The sequence below is a fragment of the Macaca fascicularis genome, chromosome 2 (assembly GCF_037993035.2).
Source record: "Macaca fascicularis isolate 582-1 chromosome 2, T2T-MFA8v1.1".
NCBI lineage: Eukaryota > Metazoa > Chordata > Mammalia > Primates > Cercopithecidae > Macaca > Macaca fascicularis.
The window spans coordinates 150,146,380-150,173,180 of NC_088376.1; the positions used below are offsets into that span (position 1 = coordinate 150,146,380).

The window sequence follows — 26,801 nt, forward strand, 5'->3', positions numbered from 1 at the left end:
TTTCATCATTCCAAAGATCCTATGAGGCAGGTTCTCTAAGAGGATATTTTTCATATGAGGAAACAGAGGTCCTAAAAGGAGCAGTAAATGTTCCAAAGTCACACAGGGAAGTGGTGAAGTCAGGGTTTGAACCTACAGCTACCTACCTCTAAAGGCCAAAGTCTTTACTGCCATGTTTAAGTGTCCTCTACAGTGGCTTGCAGGGTGAGAGAAGGAAATGGGAAGAAAGCTGGAACTCAGGCATCAGCCAAGGGTCAGGAGCAGCAGCAGTAGCCACAGCAACAAGCAGGAGACCAGGGCAAGGGAGCGGAGAGAGGCCATTTGTCTGCATTCCCTGGTGTGGGCATGGTCACTTCTGTTGTTTTTACTACAGATTGCTCTTGCCTAGGGTGCTGGAATCAGAGTGCACTCACCGTGGAATTACACTGAAACCTCTCACCCAAAGACAGTGAATAAATCCTGTTACCAGCTTGGAGGGGGCCAGCCCCTCCACACCTGTGGGAGTTTCTCGTCAGCTGGAACGAGAGACTGAGAAAAGAAAGAGACACAGAGACAAAGTATAGAGAAAGAAAAGTGGGCCCAGGGGACTGGTGCTCAGCATACGGAGGACTGCACCGGTCTCTGAGTTCCCTCAGTATTTATTGATTATTATTTCTACCATCTCTGCGAGGGGGATGTGGCAGGACAATAGGGTAATAGTGGGGAGAGGGTCAGCAGGAAAGCTTGTGAACAAAGGTCCTTGAGTCATAAACAAGGTTGAGAAAAGGTGCTGTGCTTTGATATGCATGTACACAAACATCTCGTGCATTAAAGAGCAGTATTGCTGCCAGCATGTCTCACCTCCAGCCCTAAGGTGGTTTTCTCCTATCTCAGTAAATGGAACATACAATCAGGTTTTACACCGAGACATTCCACTGGAGCAGGAGACAGATGCCTTCCTCTTATCTCAACTGCAAGGAGACCTTCCTCTTTTACTAATCCTCCTCAGCACAGACCCTTTATGGTGTCGGGCTGGGGGATGATCAAGTCTTTCCCTTCCCACGAGGCCATATCTCAGACTATCACATAGGGAGAAACCTTGGACAATACATGGCTTTCCTAGGCAGAGGTCCCTGCGGCTTTCCACAGTGTATTGTGTCCCTGGGTACTTGAGATTAGAGAGTGGTGATGACTTTTAACAAGCATACTGCCTTCAAGCAGTTGTTTAAAAAAGCACATTCTGCATAGCCCTGAATTCATTAAACCTTGAGTCAACACAGCAAATGTCTCTGCCAGCACAGGGCTGGGGCTAGGGTTACAGATTAACAGCATCTCAAGGCAGAAGAATTTTTCTTAATACAGAACAAAATGGAATCTCTTATGTCTACTTCTTTCTACATAGACACAGTAACAGTCTGATCTCTCTTTCTTTTCTCCACACCAGCTGGTTCCTTTTTTATTTCCTTCCTTCCCTTGGGGAAATAATTAATCTTCATTGGATTTTTCCTGTTTGCAAAAGTAATCCATGCTCATAAAAATGTAAATATTATGAAATACATAATGTAAACATGTATGAAATACATACATCATGCCCCAGAAAGGTAATCTTTGGCACATATTCCTTCATATATTTTTCTATGAATATATTAACATTAAAAACAATTTTAAGTGGATTCCTAGGATAGATACTATTTTGCAATTTTTTTTTTGCACTTAGCATATCGGGACAATGTTCTGTGTCAGAATATATAGATTTCCCTCATTCCATGTATTAGTAGCAAATTATTCTAAAATATGGATATGCCATAATTTTGTTTAAAATTTTTTGTTTAAAAGAAAATGTTTAAACACATCCTTCCCTTTCTTTCTTTCTTTCTTTCTTTCTTTCTTTCTTTCTTTCTTTCTTTCTTTCTTTTCTTTCTTTCTTTCTTTCTTTCTTTCTTTCTTTCTTTCTTTTTCTTTCTTTCCTTTTCTTTTCTTTCTTCTCCTTCTTTCTTTCCCTCCCTCCCTCTCCCTCTCTCTCTCTCCCTCTCTCTCTTTCTCCTTCCTTCCTTCCCTCCCTCCCCCTTCCTTCCTTCCTCCCTCCCTTCCTTCCTTCCTTGCAACTAAGTCTTGCTCTGTCACCCAGGCTGGAGTACAGTGGCACGATCTAGGCTCACTGCAACCTCCACCATCCAGGTCCAAGTGATTCTCCTGCCTCAGCCTCCCAAGTAGCTGAGATTACAGGTGCCTGCCACCACACCCGGCTAAGTTTTGGATTTTTAGTAGGGATGGGGTTTTACTATGTTGGCCAGGCTGGTCTCAAACTCCTGACCTCAAGTGATCCGCGCTGTCTCGGCCTCCCAAAGTGCTAGGATTACAGGCATGAGCCACCGCTCCCAGCCTGTTTAAACATTTTATTGTTGATGCATGTAGGGTATTTCTACTTTTCACACCTGCAAACAATGCTATCATGAGCATCCTTGTACATTTTTTGTGCATGAACAAGTATTGCTATAAGATAGATTCCTAGAAGGGGAATTGCTGGGTCAGAATGTCAGCACACTGCTAAATTCCCCTCCAAAAGTTGGTGCCAATTCGCACACCCACCAGCAGAGTTCAGCCCTTGATAGATATAAAGATTCTGCAATGTTTCTCCATTTGTCTCCCTTCCAGGCGTTCACACCCAATTATCAGCAATTTTCATGTTCACAAACAGTTTTCTTCCTGCAATGCAAAACCACCAGCTGGAAGGTTCTATCACATTCCTGTTTGCATTTTGCCTTTCCCCAGGAAGAGGCAGAAGCAATGTAGCCAGGAACACATTTGTATTCTTCAGTAGAAATCTCCCTGCTCCTGGCCCTTCATCCACTCTCTTTTAAATTACCATGGCTTGTGAAATTAGAGGCTATTAGGAAGCCCCAGTGTTCTATATAATCGCTTTAGGGTTCTGTTGGAAAGCTTATACCAATGAAATAAACATGTTAGAGAGCCACTTACAAATACAGATAAATGCCTGGTTACTCGAGTGAATATTGGGCCTCATTCTTCTGATTTATCTAGCAGTTGTCTTTGTATTCCTTAATAATGACCTTGTTAGGCTAACTTTCACTAGGAGAAGGTTCATCTAATCCGTCTAATCCATTTTTTCAAAAAGCCCTCTTAAAAATTGTCTATAGCTTTAATGCTTTTTTTTTTTCCTAATCAGTGTTTAAGTACAGGAGAGAAGAATGTTTGGGAAAAGAAAAATCCAGGCTCTTTGATGTGGGATTCCTCAGAGCATTAATATATTAATAAGCATTGTGAATCTATAAGAGAGAAGCAGAACATGTAGCATTTTCCAATCTCCCAGACTAGGTTTTCCTCCATCCCCCGCTCCCTCCACCTTCTGTCTCAGTGTCTTCTGGGATTCATATTCTGTGGCATAAATTTAGGAAGTGCTGGTGCCAAGCACCCCCTTGCTGTCCCAGAAACATCTCAGTGTCCCAAACCAATCAAGACTAATTTTCACGGATCTCTTTTGCCTGAAGGCACCAGGGAATCCTATAGCCTAAGAGAGAGATTGAGAAATTTCCCAACACATGAATTATAATTATAACTTGTGGGTGTAAAAAGCCAAGAATTTCTATGCTTTGGACTCTGAGGATGTCTTTGTTCAGACCCAGAACTGACAAAACTCTAGGTACAATCTTCCTAGACTTACTTCCCAGAAAGTGTTTAGAATGACACTTTCCTAACCTCCAGGGTCTGAATATGTAACCCTTTTGGGAAGTCCTAATTAGGGAAAAGGAGTTAGGCTGTTGGGAGCATGGGAAAGCAAAGAGAGAAAGCAGATAAGCTATGAGTCTGCCTTTCTTTGTGGTCCAGGACACGTAGCCCTCCTGTGCCCAACTTATCACCAGACACCTGCAAGTTAGCTCACTGTAACCTTGGTGTTATCAATACTGCACAAAGCCCTTTTCAGTACACAGCAAAGAACCATCCTATAAAATCTCCAGCAAGTCTTTGTTTCCTTGCAGTCAGCTTCTCGCTTGTTGATTCTGCCTGTTGCTCCCTTGCAATGTACTTTCAAACTTTCTCTAATAAATCTGCCTTCCTTTACCTACAACTGTCTTGGTAAAGTCTTCTTACCCTCATGCCACCAGCTCAGATAGTTGCCACTTACCCATGAAACCTTTCACCTGGGTGAATTCTTCTCTTTTTGGGGTCCCAAAATATCTTGAGCTTCCTGGACCTGTTAGGAAGTGACATTCTTTACTTACCACAAGTCAGGAACCTTGTAAAGAAACTATGGAGACAAGATACCAGGCCAATCTTTTGTTTGTTTGTTTGTTTGAGACAGGGCCTCCCTCTGTTGTACAGGCTGAGTGCAGTGGTGATCATAGCTCACTACAGCCTTGAACTCCTAGGCTCAAGCATTTCTCCGCCTCAATCTCTGAAGTAGGTGGGACTAAACATGTTTGCCACCACTCCTGGCTTTTTTTTTTTTTTTTTTTTGTAGAGACAAGGTCTTGCCATGTTGCCCAGGCTGATCTTGAACACTTGACCTCAAGTGATCCTCCCGTTTTGGCCTTTCAAAGTGCTAGGATTACAGGTGTGAGCCATCATGCCTGACCTAGGCCAATCTTTTCAAGGGGCTTTTTATTGACTCTGTAAAGTCAATGTCAATTCCTCAACATAGTCTGGTCATATCTGAAAATAGATCATTCCAGTCAAAGCCTTGGTAACATAACCAGTGTCTCTAATTGTGTCATGTTACAAAAGAAAACAGATTCTTACTGAACTTATATAAATAACTATATTGTCATAAATTAAGAATACTCACAAATAGTTTCTAAATTCCAAATAAACCAGGTAAAGAGAAAGATAACTATTTTAAATTTTGCTGACAAAAGTATACTTTACCCAATTTGTTATAGGCTATGAATAGCTAAAACAAAAAGTTTTTTGACTCTGAAAACAAAATATTAAAAGGATTAGCAATGTTTTTTTAAAAAAGGCTGTGAAAAAATAAGTTTAGTTTTTATTAGTTTAGTTCAATGTAATTAACCTTGTTCTGCTTGATGTTGAGTTAGTAATCTTTATAAACACATCAGCCTTTTAGTTAGAGTCCTGGAAGTTCTTTCCTAGTCTTTTGGTATGACAGCTAAAGTTATCAGAAATCTGCATTTAAAAGTCTGTGGCAGAGCCTTTTCTATGATTTTTTAAAAAGAAGCACATTTTGGACTGTAGCCGATCATAAACCACTTTTTGAGGAGAATCAAAGTAAAACAGTAATTGTGGATAGGAAAGACAACATTCATGGTTAAAGACACAATTGTCAAGGAAATTTGATTGTTTTTGTGGCATACTGCAAGTAAGCATAATAATCAGAATTATTCCTGATGACAAATACTAAGACATTTCAGAATTTTAGGAATCTTAAACAACTTTGAAACATGTATTAATAGCACACATATATAAATATAACCCAGAGAAAGTTAAACAGCATTTTTTTTTTTTTTTTTGAGACAGAGTCTTGCTCTCTCACCCAGGCTAGAGTGCAGTGGCACAATCTTAGCTCACTGCAACCTCTGCCTCCCAGGTGCAAGCAATTCTCCTGACTCAACCTCCCCCCATAGTTTGGATTACAGATGTGCACCACCACACCTGGCTAATTTTTGTATTTTTAGTAGAGATTGGGTTTCAGCATGTTGGTCAGTCTGGTCTCAAACTCCTGACCCCAAGTCATCCACCCACCTCGGCCTCCCAAAATGCTGGGATTACAGCTGTGAGCCACTGTGCCTGGCCACTTGTGTGATTTAACATACCAAATAAGCTTAATATGTCTCTCTTGGACTTCCAGAGGCCCTAATATCCAAAAAGTTGGTTTGAGGTCAAAAAGATCGAATTTAGAATTCACTGCTGCAAGGAGGTGGGGCTGGAGATATGCTCTCTAAAAACTCTTAAACAACAGATTTGATGAGCTTCTAGGTTGGCAAACACATCAAGATGCTGGAAGGGTGGTGTGCCAGGAGAGGGCATGTAAGCCTCACATTCCTTTCTCATACATTGCCCTGTGTACCTCTTCATCTTGCTGGTAAGTGTTGTTTCCTTGAGTTCTGTGAGATGTTATTGCAAAATATTAAGCTGGAGGAGAGGGTCATGGGAGCCTTTGATTTGTAGCCAAATTAGACAGAAAAGTGGATAACCTGGAGACCCACTATTTGCAATTGGCATCTAAAGTTGGGGAGGTGCAGTTTTGTGAGACTGAGCCCTTAACCTGAGGGGTCTATGCTAACTCCAAGTAGTTAGCATCAGAATTGAATTAAATTGTAGAATACTCAGCTAGTGTATGGAGAATTGGAGAATTGTTGGTTGGCATTGGAAAACACCCTAGACACCTCTCTGTTAGTAGCTTCTATTTATGAAACACTGAAGTCCTATGAGAGAAGTACCATTATTGTAATATCATTTTTGCTTTTAAATTATGTAGCAAGATAGACTTTCTGTTGATGTATATAGTTCTGTGAATTTTAATACATGTAGATTCATGTGAATACCACTACAATCAGGGTATAAAAGAATTCCTTCACCCCCCTTCCCCCAAACCTCCCTGTGTTATCCTTTTGTAGTCCCATCCTCCCTCCCATGCCCCAACCCCAGGCAACCGTTGATCTTGTCACTATAGTTCTGTCCTTTGTGGAATGTCATAGAATATGTAACCTTTTGAGTCTGGCTTTTGTCATTCAACATAACGCTTTTGAGATTTATTTAAGTTGCTGCATGCATCAATAGTTTATTCCTTTTTATTGCTGCATAGTTTTCGATTGGATTGCTGTACCAGTTTGTCTATCTCTTCACTTGCTGAAGGACATTTGGGTTGTTTCCAATTTTTGGTGGTTACGAATAGGGCCGCTATAAACATTCATGGATTTTATTTGTTTGTTTTGTTTTTTGTTTTTTGAGATAGAGTCTTGCTCTGTTGCCCAGGCTGGAGTGCAGTTTGGCTCACTGCAACCTCTGCCTCCTGAATTCAAGCAATTCTCCTGCCTCAGCCTCCTGAGTAGAGTACCTTGGACGACAGGCATGTGCCACCACACCCGGCTAATTTTTGTACTTTTTTTTTTTTTTTTTTTAGTAGTAGAGATGGGGTTTCACCATGTTAGCCAGGCTCGTCTCAAACTCCTGACCTCAAGTGATCCGCCCACCTTGGCCTCCCAAAGTGTTGGGATTACAGACGAACCACCATGCCCGGCCAAATAATTTTTATTATTATTTTTTTTCTGATACAGAGTCTCGCTCTGTCACCCAGGCTGGAGTGTAGTTGCACGATCTCAGCTCTCTGCAACCTCTGCCTTCCGGGTTCAAGCGATTCTCTTGCCTCAGCCTCCTGAGTAGCTGGGATTACAGGCGTGTGCCACCACACCCGGCAAATTTTTGTATTTTTAGTAGAGATGGGGTTTCATCATGTTGGTCAAGCTGGTCTCGAACTCCTGACCTCATGATCTACCCACCTCAGCCTCCCAAAGTGCTGGGATTACAGGCGTGAGCCTCGTGCCTGGCCACCAGATGATTTTTTTAATAAACATAAGATTTCATTTCTTGAGGGTAAATATCTAGGATTTGGGTGCGGGACCATTTGGCACATATTTAATTTTATAAGAAACCAGCGAACTGCTTTCTGGCATGGCTGACCATTTGGCATTTCCAGCAGCAGTAGCTGAGCCTTCTAGTTGCCCTGCAGCCTCCCCAGTATTTGCCTTTGTCAGTTATTTTAGCCATTCTAATAGGTGGAATCTCATGGTGGCTTTAACTTGCATTTCCTTAACAGTTGCTAATGTCGAACATCTTTTCGTGTGCTTATTGGCTGGCTGTATATTCACCTTGGTGAAGTATCTGTTCAAATCTTTTGCTCATTTTGTTGTTGTCAGTCAGGATTGTTTGTTTTCTTGATGTTGAGTTTTGGGAGTTTTTTATTCTTGATACCAATTCTTTGGCAGATATGTTGTTTACAGATACTTTCTCCCACTCTGTAGCCAATATTTTCATTCTCTTGACAATGTCTGTCACAGAGCAAACATGCATTTTTAATTTTCATTAGGTCCAATTTATCAATGGGAGATAAATTTTCCTGCTAATGACCATGCTTTTTGTGTCATCTCTATGCACTCCCTGCCTAACTGTAGATCACAAAAGTTTTTCTCCCATATGTTCTTAAAACTATAATTTTAGGTTTTGCAAACAAACCTATGATCCATTTTGAATTAATTTTTGTATAGGCTGTATAGTTTAGGTTGTAATACAGGTTGTGCAGTTTAGGTTGTAATAGAGGTTGTGCAGTTTAGGTTGTAATAGAAGTTGTGCAGTTTAGGTTGTCATAGAGGCTGTGTAGTTCAGGTTGTAATACAGGCTGTGTAGTTTAGGTTGTAATACAGGCTGTGTAGTTTAGGTTGTAATACAGGCTGTGTAGTTTAGGTTGTAATATAGGTTGTGCAGTTTAGGTTGAGGCTCACTTTTTTTGCAAATGGATAATTTTTCCAGCACCATTTATTGAAAAGTTTATCATTCTCCATTGAATTGCCTTCATACCTTTGTGAGAAAGCAATTGGTCATATTTTGTGTGGGTGTGTTTCTGGACTCTCTATTCTGTTCCATTGATTTATATTTCTGTCCCCCAACCAGTACTACACCGTCTAGATTAATGGAGATTTATAATGTCTTAAAATTCAGTAGTCTTAAAATTGGTATTGCTTCTATTTTATTATTTTTCAAAATTGTTTTGTATTCGCGTTCCTTTGCCTTTCCCATATTTCATTTTATTTTTAATGATGTTATAATTTTTTATTCATTTTATTTTTTTAGAGATGAGGTCTTGCTCTGTTGCTTAGACTAGAATTCAGAGGTGCAATCGTAGCTCACAGCAATCTCGAATTCCAGGGCTCAAGTGATCCTCTTGCTTCAGCCTCTCCCCCCTCCCTTTAAAAAAAAAAAGAATCAGCTTGTATATATTATCAATAATCCCTCTGGGATTTTTACTGCAATAATGTTAAATCTATAGACAAATATGAAGAGAATTGACTTCTTTACTATATTGGGTCTTCTAATCCATAAAGATGGTATATCAGTCTCTCTATCTATTTAGATTTCTTTTGGAGTTGCTTTCTTTTAACACTTTAAATTCCTCACTCCACTTTCTTCTTGTTTGCCTAATTTCTGACAAGATATCAGCTATAGGCCGGGCGCAGTGGCTCACGCCTGTAATCCCTGCACTTTGGCGGATCACGAGGTCAGGAGATCGAGACCATCCTGGCTAACACGGTGAAACCCCGTCTCTACTAAAATACAAAAAATTAGCTGGGCGCAGTGGCGGGTGCCTGTAGTCCCAGCTACTCGGGAGGCTGAGGCAGGAGAATGGCGCAAACCCGGGAGGCGGAGCTTGCAGTGAGCCGAGATCGCACCACTGCACTCCAGCCTGGGCAACAGAGTGCAGACTCTGCCTCAAAAAAAAAAAAAAAAAGATATCAGCTATAATTTTATCCTTGTTCCCCTATAGTTAGGTGTTCTCTCACCCACTCCCCAGCTTCTTTTAAGAGTTTTCTGTCATTGGACTGTTGTCTGTCATTAGTTTGGAAGATTCTCGGCCGTTATTATAATATGTATTATTTTTTGCAGTCAAAACAATTTTTAAAGAAACGTACTATAAACAAGTCATTGTCTGCCCAGCTGTGTTCAAACCATTACACAACTTTTTTGTTTTTCTACCATTCACAGTGACCTACTGATAGAGAATACTTCACTCACTGTCCCAATCCTCCAGCCTCCGCCTTGACCCAAACTTCCTATTGAAGGTAGGAAAGACTCAGCTTTCCAGAAGCAGAGCCCACTTTCCAACCTCCCGGAACAGGTGCTAGTTGTTGTCTTGGGAGAAATCTTGTGTAATGAATATTTCATTTTGAAACCATAGTGAATCATATTTGATATCTCTCTTTTTTTATTTTTCTCAATGAGTTTCAGATGCTATTCTATGATAGATTCACAGGTCTGTTTTTAAGCAGTAAGTTTTGAGTGGAAATCTTCTATATTGTCTGAATTGTACCTACTTCCCATAGGAATAATACTTTTTCTGCCTTACTATAGCCAATTGAGAATTTAGGCTCTAAATGTAAGATAATAGCTCTGTTTCACATTTATTGTCTGTCTGTTTTTGATGAAGCTGTGGTATGAACAATTAAAAGATGGTAATTTGGGGAAAAATATAGAGGTTTTTTTTTTTCCTAAATTACAAGTGGGAAAATTGAGTGAGAGAAGTGATTTTTTTCTAATTTTACCTAACAGTTCAGTACAAGTTGAGGTATATCAATATGAAAATGTATTAAGTTTTTGTGCTTTTAATTTTTAGGTTCCCCAGTGATGGATAAGTTGTCATCTATTAGATTGGAGGATTTACCTGTGACAATAAGTTCATTCTTCATTCCCATCACACCTAGATAAAGGGACTTAAATTAATAAATCCCAATTGCTCTTCTCTGTCCCCTGACTAACCGAGAATACTGACTAACCCAGATAGCATTCAGCGAAGAGAATGGAGCTATTCAACAGATTCATTACTCTATATAAGCTGCTATAAGTTACATTTAACTCTTTCTGTGTAGTACCTCACAGAATTGTGAAATTTTGGGTCTGACATTCTATGACATTGCATTAGCTATTCTAATCAACGCTATTTTTCAGAATGTCTTGTCCAACGTTTAAAATTTTTTCTTCCTCAGTCTTTCAGGAGATTGTCATGGCTGAGAGACTGGGCTGTACCTACCCACTAGGAATGAACAGAAAACCATAGCTAATATTTACTTTCTGCAGGTAATTTCTGAGCTTCGGGAGAAGTTGGATCTGCAACATTGTGTTTTGCCATCACGGTTGCAGGCTTCCCAAGTAAAGTTGAAAAGTAAAGGACGAGCAAGGTAAAGAGCTCATGGATAATTGCCACCTTTTTCTCACACAGGATGTCACAATTTTCTGACATCCCAAAGTCAGAGTTAGAGCTTAATACTTACAACTACAAATAATGGTACTATTATGACATTTACATCTAGTATTGTACAGTGTTTCAAATTACATATATGTGTGTGAGTATGTATGTGTTTATATGTTTTCTTAGCCATTCAGATCAATCCCAGACTACAGTGCAAGTTTATTAGCCATCTTATATGTGAGGTTGTCATTTCCTCCAGGGGTACATGGCTACTAAGCAGGAACTCAGATCTTGTAAGTTCTTTTCTGGTAGGTAAGAGTAATTTTTTTTCCTCTCTGCTACTTGTAGTTCCTCAGGAAATCAAGAAAGCAGCATCAGAGCTGTGTTATTCTCCTCTTTGATGTAATAAAGTCAGCTATTAGATATGAGAAAACCATTTCAGAAGCCTGGATTAAGGTGGGATCTTTGGAACTTTGATTATCAAGGAGGAAATGAGTGGCAATTAGTGACAGATGTATAACTGAGGTAGATTGAAAAAAAAATCTCAAAAGTCATTCAAGTGGAAATGATAGCTGATGGTTGCCATATGGACACATTGGCTCTTGGATGATATAACAGGGCATGCTGAGTAAGGTGAAACGTGTTTCACTGATGTGTCGTAATGTTTTTGTGACTGTCTCTTGTTTTTTCAGGCAATTGAAAACACTGCCTCAGTGTCTGAACACAAGGTAATGTTCATGTACTATGCATTTTCAGTATTGCAGATGTAAAAGTAATGACGTTGGCTAGCTTGCCTTCCCGCTTTCTTTCTTTCCCCTCCTTCCAGTCACTCTTTTCTTCTCTTCTCTAGTTGCTCTAATAAACATTAGCTGTCTGGGGAAGATAATCTGAGGGGGCGACTGGCCAGATATCCTGCCCCTACTCACTCTGGCTATAAAATAAGTCTACAGTATCCATAAGGGGAAATACTAACAGTGTAACCAAGCATATCAAGATGCAGTCAAAGAAGCCAAGTCCCCACCGATGAGATGAAGAAAATAACCACCTGAGTCTCAGGTCCCTGTATCTGCCTAATTGCCCTTCCTTCCACCCAGCACCACTGTCAAGATAATGGCATTCCATGTTTTATTTTACTTTGCCCATGTAGACCTGACTGGAGTAAATCAGTCTGTCCACTGTCAAGGCAATGGTACTGATCTTATGTCTCTATTAATTCTAGAAATATCTTCCATCAAAAAGCCTGATGATTGGCCGGGCACAGTGGCTCATGCCTATAATCCCAGCATTTTGGGAGGCTGAGGCAGGCGGATTGTCTGAGGTCAGGAGTTTGAGACCAGCCTGGCCAATGTAGCAAAAACCCGTCTCTACTAAAAATACAAAAAAAAAAAAAAAAAAAAAGCCTGGCCTAGTGGCATGCACCACTGCACTCCAGCCTGGGCGACAGTGCAAGACTCCATCTCAAAAAATAAAAAGCCAGATGATTGAGTACCTTAGGTGCTGATTGGTTGCCTTTAAAGATTTTTCTTTGGTTGGAATCTGTTTTGTGGGATTTTTGTTGTGTTAGCCAATTTTTGGATGACTATCTTAAAAGCTTTCATGATGCCAAATAAAGCGATGAAAATTCGTAATTTTTTATGGTGAAAAATATCAAAATACTCCAACACACTGTTTTTGGTTTTGGATAAACATAAATTTACCACCTTGGCTACCTGCATACCTATTTTTACATATTCGTAATCATTGTATAAATATAATTTGTATTCTTTTTTCTCTTAACATTTTTTCTTCTCCATGTACTTCTTCATTGTCTTCATTGCTATCTTTAATGACTGTATTCTAGTCTAATGACTCTCAATTTTGGTGTTCTAAGGGGTAGGGCATTCAGTTAAGAGAAGTAGTAAAATTTGTTTTTTTTTTTTCTTTTGTGTCCTGCTTGCCTTTTTGTTTTTGTTTTTTTTTTGACAAGAGAAAACCACAGGTGAATATTTATGCAAACACAGACTAAGAAAATAATTTCTATAAAATATAAAAGAAAAAAATTATGTTAGAGAATGTTGATAAATATGACCATATAAAATTTATGGTTACAAAGATGAGTTGAATTGACCAATTAGCTTCTTGGAAAATATGAAAACTTGAATGCTTCTTGAAAGCACTAGAAAAAGGTCTGGTCTGTGATCTATTTTTTAAAGAGAATTCCCAGAATAAAAGGAATATACCTTTTTTATTATTATTATACTGTAAGTTCTAGAGTACATGTGCACAATGTGCTGGTTTGATACATAGGTATACATGTGCCATGTTGGTTTGCTGCACCCATCAACTCATCATTTATGTTAGATATTTCTCCTAATTCTATCCCCTTCCCCAGCCCCTGCCCCCTGGCAGGCCCCGATGTGTAATGTTCCCTGTCCTGTGTCCTAGTATTCTCATTGTTCAGTTCCAGCCTATGAGTGAGAACATGTGGTGTTTGGTTTTCTGTCCTTGTGATAGTTTGCTCAGAATGGTGGATTCCAGCTTCATCCATGTCCTTCCAAAGGACATGAACTTATCCTTTTTTATGGCTGCATAGTATTCCATGGTGTATATGTGCCACATTTTCTTAATCCAGTCTATCACTGATGGACATTTGGGTTGGTTCCAAGTCTTTGCTATTGTGAATAGTGCCGCAATAAACATACATGTGCATGTGTCTTTATAGTAGCATTATTTATAATCTTTTGGGTATATACCCAGTAATGGGATCTCTGGGTCAAATGGTATTTCTAGTTCTAGATCCTTGAGGAATCGCCACACTGTCTTCTGCAATGGTTGAACTAATTTACACTTCCACCAACAGTGTAAAAGCGTTCGTATTTCTCCACATCCTCTCCAGCATCTGTTGTTTCCTGACTTTTTTAATGATTGACATTCTAACTGGTGTGAGATGGTATCTCATTGTGGTTTTGATTTGCATTTCCCTGATGACCAGTGATGTTGAGCATTTTTTCATGTGGTTAGCTGCATAAGTGTCTTCTTTTGAGGAGTGTCTGTTCATATCCTTTGCCTATTTTTTGATGGGGTTGTTTGATTTTTTCTTGTGAATTTGTTTGAGTTCTTTGTAGATTCTGGGTATTAGCCCTTTGTCAGATGGGTAGATTGTAAAAATTTTCTCCCATTCTGTAGGTTGCCTGTTCACTCTGATGGTAGTTTCTTTTGCCGTGCAGAAGCTCTTTGGTTTAATTAGATCCTGTTTGTCTATTTAGACTTTTGTTGCCATTGCTTTTGGTATTTCAGTCATGAAGTCATTGCCCATGCCTATGTCCTGAATGGTATTGCCTAGGTTTTCTTCTAGGGTTTTTATGGTTTTAGGTCTAACATTTAAGTCTTTAATCCATCTTGAATTAATTTTTGTATAAGGTGTAAGGAAGGGATCCAATTTCAGCTTTCTACATATGGCTAGCCAGTTTTCCCAGCACTATTTATTAAATAGGGACTCCTTTCCCCATTTCTTGTTTTTGTCAGGTTTGTCAAAGATCAGATGGTTGTAGATGTGTGGCGTTATTTCTGAGGGTTCTGTTCTGTTCCATTGGTCTATATCTCTGTTTTGGTACCAGTACCATGCTGTTTTGGTTACTGTAGACTTGTAGTATAGTTTGAAGTCAGGTAGCGTGATGCCTCCAGATTTGTTCTTTTTGTTTAGGATTTTCTTGGCAATGTGGGCTCTTGTTTGGTTCCATATGAACTTTAAAGTAGTTTTTTCCAATTCTGTGAAGAAAGTAATAGGTAGCTCGATGGGGATGGCATTGAGTCTATAAATTACCTTGGGCAGTATGACCATTTTCATGATATTGATTCTTCGTATCCATGAGCATGGAATGTTCTTCCATTTGTTTGTGTCCTCTTTTATTTTGTTGAGCAGTGGTTTGTAGTTCTCCTTGAAGAGGTCCTTCACATCCCTTGTAAGTTGGATTCCTAGGTATTTTATTCTCTTTGTAGCAATTTTGAATGGGAGTTCACTCATGATTTGGCTTTGTCTGTTATTGGTATATAGGAATGCTTGTGATTTTTGCACATTGATTTTGTATCCTGAGACTTTGCTGAAGTTGCTTATCAGCTTAAGGAGATTTTGGGCTGAGATGATGGGGTTTTCTAAATATACAATCATGTCATCTGTAAACAGGGACAATTTGACTTCCTCTTTTTCTAATTGAATACCTTTTTTTTCTTTCTCTTGCCTAATTGCCCTGGTCAGAACCTCCAACACTATGTTGAATAGGAGTGGTGAGAGAGGGCATCCCTGTCTTGTGCTGGTTTTCAAAGGGAATGCTTCCAGTTTTTGCCCATTCAGTATGATATTGGCTGTGGGTTTGTCATAAATAGCTCTTATTATTTTGAGATACGTCCCATCAATACCTAGTTTATTGAGCATTTTTAGCATGAAGGGCTGCTGAATTTTGTCAAAGGCCTTTTCCGCATCTATTGGGATAATCATGCAGTTTTTGTCATTGGTTCTGTTTATCTGATGGATTACGTTTATTGATTTGCGTGTGTTGAACCAGCCTTCCATCCCAGGGATGAAGCTGACTTGATCGTGGTGGGTAAGCTTTTAGATGTGCTGCTGGATTTGGTTTGCCAGTATTTTACTGAGGATTTTTGCATCAATGTTCATCAGGGATATTGGTCTAAAATTCTCTTTTTTTGTGTGTGTCTCTGCTAGGATTTGGTATCAGGATGACGCTGGCCTTATAAAATGAGTTAGGGAGGATTCCACTTTTTCTATTGATTGGAATAGTTTCAGAAGGAATGGTAGCAGCTCCTCTTTGTACCCCTGGTAGAATTCAGCTGTGAATCCTTCTGGTCCTGGACTTTTTTTTGGTTGGTAGGCTATTAATTATTGCCTCAATTTTAGAGCCTGCTATTGGTCTATTCAGAGATTCAACTTCTTCCTGGTTTATTCTTGAGAGGGTATATGTGTCCAGGAATTTATCCATTTCTTCTACATTTTCTAGTTTATTTGCCTAGAGGTGTTTATAGTATTCTCTGATGGTAGTTTGTATTTCTGTATGATCAGTGGTGATATCCCCTTTATTATTTTTTTATTGGGTCTACTTGATTCTTCTCTCTTTTCTTCTTTATTAGTCTTACTAGCAGTCTATCAATTTTGTTCATCTTTTCAAAAATCCAGCTCCTGGATTCATTGATTTTTTGAAGGGTTTTTTGTGTCTCTATCTCCTTTAGTTCTTCCCTGATGTTAGTTATTTCTTGCCTTCTGCTAGCTTTTGAATTTGTTTGCTCTTGCTTCTCTAGTTCTTTTAATTGTGATATTAGGGTGTTGATTTTAGACCTTTCCTGACTTTTCTTGTGGGCATTTAGTGCTATAAATTTTCCTCTACACACTGCTTTAAATGTGTCCCAGAGATTCTGGTATGTTGTGTTTTTGTTCTCATTGGTGTCAAGGAACATCTTTATTTCTGCCTTCATTTTGTTATTTACCCAGTAGTAATTCAGGAGCAGGTTGTTCAGTTTCCATGTAGTTGTGTGGTTTTGAGTGAGTTTCTTAATCCTGAGTTCTAATTTGATTGCACTGTGGTCTGAGAGACAGTTTGTTGTGGTTTATGTTCTTTTACATTTGCTGAGGAGTGTTTTACTACCAATTATGTGGTCAATTTTAGAATAAGTGCTATGTGGTGCTGAGAAGAATGTATATTCTGTTGATTTTTGGGATAGAGAGTTCTGTAGATGTCTATTAGGTCTGCTTGGTGCAGAGCTGAGTTCAGGTCCTGGATATCCTTGTTAACCTTTTGTCTCATTGATCTGTCTAATATTGACAGTGGGGTGTTAAAGTTTCCCATTCTTATTGTGTAGGAGTCAAAGTCTCTTTGTAGGTCTCTAAGGACTTGCTTTATGAATCTGGGTGCTCCTGTATTGGGTGCATATATATCTAGGATAGTTAGCTCTTCTTGTTGATTGATCCCTTTACCATTATGTAATGGCCTTCTGTGTCTCTTTTGATCTTTGTTGGTTTAAAGTCTGTTTTATCAGAGACTAGAATTGCAACTCCTGCTTTTTTGTTTTGTTTTGTTTTCCATTTGCTTGGTAGATCTTCCTCCATCCTTTTATTTTGAGCCAGTGTGTGTCTCTGCATGTGAGATGGGTCTCCTGAATACAGCACACTGATGGGTCGTGACTTTTTTTTTTTTTTATTCATTCAAATATTTATTGAGCAGCTGAGGAGATACAAAGGTGATTTAAAACATTGTCAGAGGTGAGGCAAATGCACAAGTAATAGAAAGCAAAGGGCAAGCTTCACTGTATCACAGCAGTCAGAAGAAAGTGCTTTAGGGAACCAAGAGTGAGATTGTTTCCAGCCTGAAGAGGCATGGGTGGCAAATCAGAAAAGGGGATTGAGATTTAAATAGAAGACTTCAGTCTGGATTGTTGATGACACTCAGTATGGCCTATATTTGTCTCTCCTTTTCCTTTCTCCTCATCTTTGGGCTTAATTTACATGTAGTGCCCAGAGCTGTTCAATGCACTTTTTCTATACTTGCTTGCATTTTTGCTTTAATGTCTTCTACGGAACTGGTTCCTTTGGTGTTTTAGGAGTTTTTTCCTGTTTTTTGAAGGATTCTTGTCCTTTTGATCTTGGTGTTGATGATGTTTTTGAGTCTTTTCCATTCTGATTTGACTTTTGTGGATTTTTGGCTGGAGTATCTTGTATAGATTTCTTCACTGGGGCTTTTTCTTCAGCTTCCTCATCATCAAAATCATCATCATCGTCATCTTCATCATCATCATCATCTTTATCAGCAGCAAGTTTTACTCTTTTCTGTGGAATCTTGCTACCACCTCCAGGGGCAGACTGCTTTCCAGATATACTTAAGAGTTTCACGTCCTCCTCCTCTTCATCTTCTGACTCTGAATCTTCCTCCACAGCTACTAAGTGCTGTCCACTAATATGCACTGGCCCCGAACCACACTTCAACCTTAAGTCCACTGGTGGTGTTATTTCAAAGCCCCCAAGGGAAACCATTGGCTGTACAGACATTTTCAAAGTTGCCAGTGTTACTTTAATTGGACTGCCTTCGTAATTCATTGCCTCTGTTTCAACAATGAGCAATTCATCCTTTGCACCAGCCCCTAAACTGACCATTCTTAAAGATAACTGGTGCTCATTTTCATCATTATCCACCTTAAAGTGATCGTCTTTGTCAGCCTTTAGTTCACAACTGAAAAGATAGTTCTGGGGCCTCATGGGGCTTATGTCCATGTCCATCAAATCTTCCATCAGGTGGCGGCACGCACTTAGGTGGGAGAGAAGGTGGATGGAGATAAACGAACACTGCTACAGAGAACAGCTGTGCAGGATGGAATCACACCCGGTCTTGACTCTATCCAATTTGCCAGTCTGTATCTTTTAATTGGGGCATTTAGCCCATTTACATTTATAGTTAATATTGTTATGTGTGAATTCGATGTTGTCATTATGATGTTAGCTGGTTATTTTGCCCATTAATTGATGCAGTTTCTTCATAGCATGGATGGTCTTTACAATTTGGCATGTTTTTGCAGTGGCTGGTACCAGTTGTTCCTTTCCATGTTTAGTGTTTCCTTCAGGAGCTCTTGTATAGCAGGCCTGATGGTGACAAAATCTCTTAGCATTTGCTTGTCTGTAAAGGATTTTATTTCTCCTTCACTGATGAAGCTTAGTTTGGCTGGATATGAAATTCTGGGTTGAAAATTCTTTTCTTTAAGAATGTTGAATACTGGTCCCCACTCTCTTCTGGTTTGTAGTGTTTCTGTCAAGAGATCCGCTGTTGGTCTGATGGGCTTCCCTTTGTGGGTAACCCGACCTTTCTCTCTGGCTGCCCTTAATATTTTTTCCTTCATTTCAACCTTGGTAAATCTGACAATTAGGCATCTTGGAGTTGTTCTTCTTGAGGAGTATCTTTGTGGTGTTCTCTCTATTTCCTGAATTTGAATGTTGGCCTGTCTTGCTAGGTTGGGGAAGTTCTCCTGGATAATATCCTGAAGAGTGTTTTCCAACTTGGTTTCATTCTCCCTGTCACTTTCCTTTCAGGTACAACAATCAAACGTAGATTTGGTCTTTTCACATAGTCCCATATTTCTTGAAGGCTTTGTTCATTTCTTTTTACTCTTTTTTTCTCTAAACTTCTCTTCTCGCTTTATTTTATTAATTTGATCTTCAGTCACTGATACCCTTTCTTGCACTCAATCACATCAGCTATTGAAGCTTGTGCATGCGTCACCATGTTCTCGTGCCATGGTTTTCAGCTCCATCAGATCATATAAGGTCTTCTTCACACTGTTTATTCTAGTTAGCCATTTGTCTAACTGTTTTTCAAGGTTTTTAGCTTCCTTTGGATGGGTTCAAACATCTCCTTTAGCTAGGAGAAGTTTGTTGTTACCGACCTTCTGAAGCCTACTTCTGTCAACTCGTCGAAGTCATTCTCCAACCAGCTTTGTTCAGTTGCTGGCGGGGAGCTGCAATCCTTTGGAGGAGAAGAGGCGCTCTGGTTTTTAGAATTTTCAGCTTTTCTGCTCTGGTTTCTCCCCATCTTTGTGGTTTTATCTACCTTTGGTCTTTGATATTGGTGACCTACAAATGGGGTTTTGGTGTAGATGTCCTTTTTGTTGACGTTGATCCTTTCTGTTTGTTAGTTTTCCTTTTAACAGTCGGGTCCCTCAGGTGCAGGTCTGTTGGAGTTTGCTGGAGGTCCATTCCATACCCTGTTTGCTTGGGTATCACCAGTGGAGGCTACACAACAGCAAATATTGCAGAACAGCAAATATTGCTGCCTGATCCTTCCTTTGGAAGCTTCATCCCAGATGGGCACCAGGCTATATGAGGAGTCTGTTGGCCCCTTCTGGGAGGTGTCTCCCAGTTAGGCTACACTGGGGTCAGGGACCCACTTGAGGAGGCAGTCTGTCCATTCGCAGAACTCAAACGCCATGCTGGGAGAACTACTGCTCTCTTCAGAGCTGTCAGACAGGGATGTTTAAGTCTGCAGAAGTTGTCTGCTGCCTTTTGTTCAGCTATGCACTGCCCACAGAGGTTGAGACTATAGAGGGCTAGGCCTTGCTCAGCTGTGGTGGGGTCCACCCAGTTTAAGCTTCCCAGCCGCTTTACCTACTCAAGCCTCAGCAATAGCAGACACCCCTCCCCTAGCCTGGCTGCCGCCTTGCAGTTTGATCTCAGACTGCTGTACTAGCAGTGAGCAAGGCCCATGGGCATGGGACCTGCTAAGCTGGGCCCAGGAGAGAAGCTCTTTGTCTGCCAGTTGCTAAGACGTTGGGAAAAGCACAGTATTTGGGTGTGAGTTGCCTGATATTCCAGGTACAGTTTGTCATGGCTTCCCTTGGCTATTAAAGGGAAATCTCCAGACCCCTTGTGCTTCCTGGGTAAGGTGACGCCCCACCCTGCTTAGGCTCACCCTCTATGGGCTGCACCCACTGTCCAACCAGTCCCAATGAGATGAACCAGGTACCTCAGTTGGAAATGCAGAAATCACCCATCTTCTGCATCGATCACACTGGGAGCTGCAGACCGGAGCTGTTCCTATTCGGCCATCTTGGATAAAAGGCCCTGCTTGCCTTTTTAACTTTTTTGTTTGTTTGTTTGTTTTCCTAGAAGCATAGACTCAAGTTGCCCTGAATATACTCTCAACGTTTTCTCTTTGTTTTGTTTTGTTTTAAGAGACCAGGTCTTGCTCTGTCACCCAAGTTGGAGTATGGTGGCAGCACCATAGCTCACTGCAGCCTCAAACTCCTGGGTTCAGGTGATCCTCCCATCTCAATCTTCAGAGTAGCTGGGACTACAGGCAAGTATCACCAGGCCCTGCTAATTCTTTTTTTGTTTTGTTTTTTCTGAGACAGAGTTTTGCTCTTTCACCCAGGCTGGAGTGAAGTGGCACAATCTCAGCTCACTGCAACCTCTGTCCCCTGGGTTGAAGCAATTATCCTGCCTCAGCCTCCCTAGTAGCTGGGATTATAGGTGCCTGCCACCATGCCCAGCTAAGTTTTGTATTTTTAGTAGAGACAGGATTTTGCCATGTTGGCCAGGCAGGTCTTGAACTCCTGACCTCAGGTGATCCACCTGCCTTGGCCTCTCAAAGTGCTAGGATTACAGGTGTGAGCCACCACACCCAGCCAATTCTTTTATTTTTTATAGAGATGAGGTCTTGGTGTGTTGCCCAGGCTGGTCTCAAATTTTTAGCTTCAAGTGATCCTCCTGCTTGGACCTCCCAAAGTGCTGGGATTATAGGCTTGAGCCACCACACCCAGTCATCATATTTTTCTTTTTTAAATGTAGGTAAACAAGCTAATTGTGGAGAAAAACTCACAAGAAATCTACAGATGTAAAAAATACAGTTTTTCTCCACTCTCTGTCCCATTCCAGAGATAATCATCCTTCCAATATTTTCCTGTTCATGTACAAGCTATAATTATGCACAAGTACAGGTATACTCTTACGCCTACACATATGTAGGTTTATATATCGCTTTTACAAAAGCAGAATCTTAACTATGATTATGGGTGGTGGTGGTGTTGTTTAAAGAGACAGGGTCTCACTCTGTCACCAGGCTGGAGTGCAGTGGCACAATCATAGCTCACTGTTGCCTCCACCTCCTGGGCTCAACAATCCTCCCTCCTCAGCCTCCCAAAGCAGTGGTATTATAGGCATGAGCCACCATGCCTAGCCTGATTATCCTTTTGCAGGTTGCTGTTTTTTCCACTTCATGTCAGGAATGTCCTTTCTCTGTCAAAAAATATAGTATGTCTCAGCAGTTCCTAACCTTTTTGGCACCAGGGATTGGTTTCATGGAAGACAGTTTTTCCACAGACCATGTTGGGGCATGATTTCAGGATGACACTGTTCCACCTTAGATCATCAGGCACTACTTAAATTCTCGTAAGGAATGTGCAGCCTAGATCCTGTGCATGTGCAGTTCACAATAGGGTTCACACTCCCATGAGAATCTAATGCAGCCGCTATTCTGACAGGAGGTGGATCTCAGGTGGTAATGACCACTTGACTGCCACTCACCTCCTGCTGTGCAGCTTGGTTCCTAGCAGACCATGGACTCCGTGGTCCAGGGGTTGGGGACCTCTGGTCTAGCTTATTCTTTTTTTTTCAGTTTTGTAATTAAAAATTCTTTTTTAGGCAGAGTCTTGCTGTGTCACCTAGGCTAGAGTGCAATGGCACTATCTCGGCTCACTGCAACCTCTGCCTCCCAGGGTTCAAGTGATTCACCTGCCTCAGCCTTCTGAGTAGCTGGGATTACAGGCACCTGCCACCATGACCAGCTAATTTTTGTGTGTGTATTTTTAGTAGAAATGGGGTTTCACCATGTTGGCCAGACTGGTCTCAAACTCCTGACCTCAGGTGATATGCCCACATCAGCCTCCCAAAGTGCTGGGATTATAGGCATGAGCCACCATGCCCAGCATGGCTTATTCTTTTTGATGACTGTGTAATATTCCAAAATTTAAAATTACTCCATTATAATTTATTGAACCTTTCCCGTATTGATGGGCATTTATAGTCTTTCCAACTTTTCACAAAGTAATTTTCCTAGTATTAGTGAAAATACATACTGGAGTTGGCAAGTGATTGAATCTTTCTTTTAATAAATGTGAAGATGTCCAAAGTTACTTCTGTAGTAATATCACTTTCATGTATATAGCAATGTATTCTTAAGAGATACCAGTGGTTAATAGTTGTGGCACTTTATTGCTCTGAAAAATATTTCTGGATTTTGTGAAAAGTGTGGATAACCCCAAGGGAGTATGCGGAACAAATGAGTATCATCCATTCTGTGTTTTAATGGGCGAAAAGCTGCTGTTTCATTGAAGCAAATATACTGATTTGTTAACTGTTTTTTTTATTATTGCATATTTATTGACAATAGATTTTTGACCTGGTGATGCTTTTCATCATCTATAGCAGCAATACTCAGACAAAGAAGTATATTGAAAGGTGCTAAGAAATAAGATTCGATCAGGCTGCATTCAAGAACAGCTGCTCCAGAGTACATTCTCTGTTCATTACTTAGTAAGTGTCAGAGACTATTGATCTTTAATCTAAAACGGAAAGCTTTACAGCTCCCATGTAAAATTTCATCTTGTTTCAGTCCATTGTTCAAACCCATTGAGATTTTTAAATTTTATTTTTGCATTAATTATTTTAATTGTCTATCTCAATGCAGTTTGCAACTTTGCCAAACTGACCTTCCATATCCTATTCTAAGTAGCTTATAAAAACCTTGAAGGGAATAGGACCCGCCTATAGAAACTAGCAGAAACGTAATTATGAACCTACTTGAACTATCACTCTTTGACCATTCAAAACTGTGGACTTTAGGTGATAATTCCTCTAGAAATGTAAGTTATTCAAACTGGAATTTTATAAGCTGGGAATAGTGTTTTGCTGGCTGAATGTTCAGGATACTAATAGTATAGAACTTAGAAAACTGGATGGGCCAGTGGTTTGGGGTTTGGGTTAGGAGCTAATGAGAATACTTCATTGGGTCTTAAATTTTATATTTAGGAATAGATTTAATGTTTGTATTATTTTACCTTGCAGTTCTTTCTGTGTTTATTTCTACCAATGATATATGTTTTGGGCTGTAATTTTCTAGAGGGCAGAAACCATATGTAATTTTTCATTGTATTTTCCCCAATAAAGCATTATACCCAGCTGAGTACTAAATGTAAGATTTTTTTTTAAAATTGTGGTATCAGTAAGGAAGCTATGTTTATTAACTGGTTATTTACTGTGGGTCCATTAATGTCTATGTATATTGTGTTATTGGTAGAGCATGATCACTTCTCTTCTTGAACTTTAAAAAAAAAAATCAGTTTAGTTAGCATTGAATCTTATAGACCAACTTCAAATTATAACCAAGGTGGAGCATCCCTCGGGGGGGTAGTGTGATTGCGTGAGGAAACTGGGATTTAGAAGAGCTGGCCTCCAATGCCAAATTAAGCAGATAGGAACGTACTAATAGGCTTATAATTTAACTTCTTTGAGCTTAAAGGTCAATTATTATCCAAATGTGGAATCCCATTGATGCTGAGAGAAAACTCAGAATGGTGAAGGATTATTCTGTGTAAAACAAAGATTAAGATTTCTCAAGTTAAAATGAGAGTTAGGGAGGAGAGGTCTGACATTCCAAAAGGATAAGCAACTCTTAGCTTGTGTACTAACTGCTTCTTATAGCTCCTTTTCTCTCTCTACTCTTCCCCACTCAAGGTTCTTAAGGGTATGTGTTCATCCATTCTGTCGCTGGCTGAGAGTTTTCCTCACTCTCTAGACCAGAGTATAATTTCATTTGGCAGTCTCCTATACAAATATGCATTTAAGTTTTTTGACACGTACTGCCAGCAGGTATGTTGAAACACTTATTTTGGCAAGGAGGGAACGGGGAAGGGAAAATAATCTGATGTTTATTTCTTGTTGGTTGGACCTTACTGAAGGGGAAGGAACTCTGAACTGGATCTCAGGAAAGTTCAATCCTAGTCCCAGCTTTGATGAAATGAAGAGACTTGACTGGTGGATCTAACTCTTTGTTCTGAGCTCTAAAATTCTGTCTGAAATTAAGATCCAGATCCAGTTTATGTCAAAACATGAGACACTTTGTTGTTGTTGTTGTTGTTGTTGAGACACAGTTTCGCTCTTGTTGCCCAGGGTAGAGTGCAGTGGCACAGTCTTGGCTCACTACAACCTCCACCTCCCGGATTCAAGCGATTCTCCTGTCTCATCCTCCTGAGTAGCTGGGATTACAGGCGCGCACCACCAGGCCTGGCTAATTTTTTGTATTTTTGGTAGAGACAGGGTTTCACCATGTTGGCCAGGCTGGTCTCGAACTCCTGACCTCAGGTGATCCACCCGCCTCAGCCTCCCAAAGTGCTGGGATTACAGGCATGAGCCATCGTGCTGGGCCGAGACGCATTTTAATAGCATATATCCAGAGAGGGAGGACTGTATTTGTGGAAGATGTTTATGAAAGCAAGTAAAGAACAGTGTCTTATTTTGTATTTTTACATATATTCTTCCTATTATTAACAATGTTAAAATGCATTTGAATGGAATTTTTAAAATGAAGATTTGTAAAAAAAATTTTTTTTAAATTTAAGGTAGAGCAACAGTTGCAGCTGACATGAGGTAGCTGTTGCAGTTGAGAATGTAATTCTGTTATGACTATGATGGAGTGATGGTATAAAGGGAGAATGGCATCCAAGACATTTTTGAACCCTCTTAATGTCTTAGAGACACTATCATGATCCATGTTTGCTTGGAAACATGCAAGTCTAGCCTGTACTATATAGAGAAAACTTTTAAAGCTTTTAGCTCCTTGAGTGCCATCTTTTTGAGAAATTTCAACTGATCTCGTACAACCTCAACTTAAAGGGTAAAATTTAACCCATGTGGGAACAAGAAAGAGGAAAACTATGCCAAAGAGCAAAATCAGGAGGGCTTAGGTAGTGTTCACCGATAAAATATGGGAAATAGGTCAAGACGGGATGGTAAAGTTACACTGGCATATTCCTAAATCTCCTGAAGCCAACATTAATGAAAACTAGATAATAGATGATGGGATTGGGTTGATTGTGATTTTAACAAAGTAGAGATTGGAGAGGCCTCGGGGGTGAATTCTCTTTGAATGGCCATCCCATATTTTGTTTTACATTGTCCTATTGACTCTCCTCTGTATAGGAAGTGGTTGGTGCCTTAGTGACGCATATCTGCAGTGGGAATAAAGCTGAAGTTGATACTGCGTTAGATGTCCTCCTAGAGTTGGTAGTGTTAAACCCGTCTGCTATGATGATGAATGCTGTCTTTGTAAAGGCATCTTATTGGCTTCTTGTACTTTAGATATCGAATACTATAATTGGTGGGACTGGAGGTGGGACAGAGGTGAAATAATGGGCAAGTAATATAAATAAAAAGTAACTATTCTATCTATGTGTTAATTGATTCAGCAAACACTTCTTTATATCTAACCCACAGACTAAGCTCTACTCTGGGTGCCATGGATGTAAAGTAGGTCCTTGCCTTTGATGTTAAAGACTAAGACACCTAAGCAATTTACTATAAATACAGCAAGGTGAATTCTTCGGTAAAGTACTATAGATACAACAGAGCAAGAATAATTAAATTTAGCCTGGGAAGCTGGAGAATTCTTCAAAGAGACTATTTGAGTGATTGCTGAAGGATGGGAATGACTGACAAGAGAAAGTATGGGAAGTGCGTTCTAGGCAGAGAAGAGATTGAGCAGAAGCAAACTGGTGCCCAAGTCAATAGTGTGACAGAGGAATGAGAAGCAAACAAGCATGACTGGAGAATAGGATATATATGGAGAAGAGTGATGGGAGGCAAGGCTGGTAAGACATAGGACAGGCCCATATTGCAAAGAGTCTCAACATGCTAAAGAGTTTCAACTTTATTTTCTAGACAATAGGGAGCTATTAGCAGTTTTTACACAGAGTTGACCGAATCTGGTCAGCATTCAGAGATAACTCAGTAGCTATGTGATGGGCGGATTGGAGACCACTGAAAGGGTAAGGGAGTGAGAGTAAGGGCCAGATTTTGGTCATGGCAATGTGGAAGAAATGATGGCTTAGGAGACAATTTGGTGTTAGAATTAACATGACTTGGTGACTGTTAAGAATATGTGGCAATAAGAAACAAGAAAACTAGGTCTGAGTTTTTCATCTTAGGAAACTAGGTGAATGGTTGTGCCATTTCCTGAGACCAGGAGGGGAGTGCGTCTTCTGTAGGAAGTATGATGAATTCATTGTGGGATAGCCATGTGTAGATGGTTAGTGGATAGTTGGAAATTCTGGTTTGGAACCCTGTGGGGCACCCTTTGGTGGAAGATTT

General features: G+C 40.1%; 1 protein-coding gene and 1 pseudogene across 1 annotated transcript in view; one reads left to right on the forward strand and one right to left on the reverse strand.

Annotated features, from left to right (window-relative positions):
• The window catches only part of LOC102143618 (Fanconi anemia group D2 protein), a 38,443-nt gene that overhangs the window by 641 nt on the left and 11,001 nt on the right, over positions 1–26,801 (forward strand). Inside the window, 12 exon segments of the mRNA XM_065539327.1 lie at positions 9,712–9,750; positions 9,752–9,788; positions 9,980–9,983; positions 10,340–10,399; positions 10,736–10,901; positions 11,261–11,283; positions 11,286–11,368; positions 11,605–11,640; positions 22,828–22,894; positions 22,897–22,970; positions 24,171–24,305; positions 25,635–25,766. Coding sequence (XP_065395399.1) covers positions 9,712–9,750; positions 9,752–9,788; positions 9,980–9,983; positions 10,340–10,399; positions 10,736–10,901; positions 11,261–11,283; positions 11,286–11,368; positions 11,605–11,640; positions 22,828–22,894; positions 22,897–22,970; positions 24,171–24,305; positions 25,635–25,766 — 856 coding nt within the window.
• On the reverse strand, positions 17,083–18,199 carry LOC102143745 (nucleophosmin pseudogene; annotated as a pseudogene).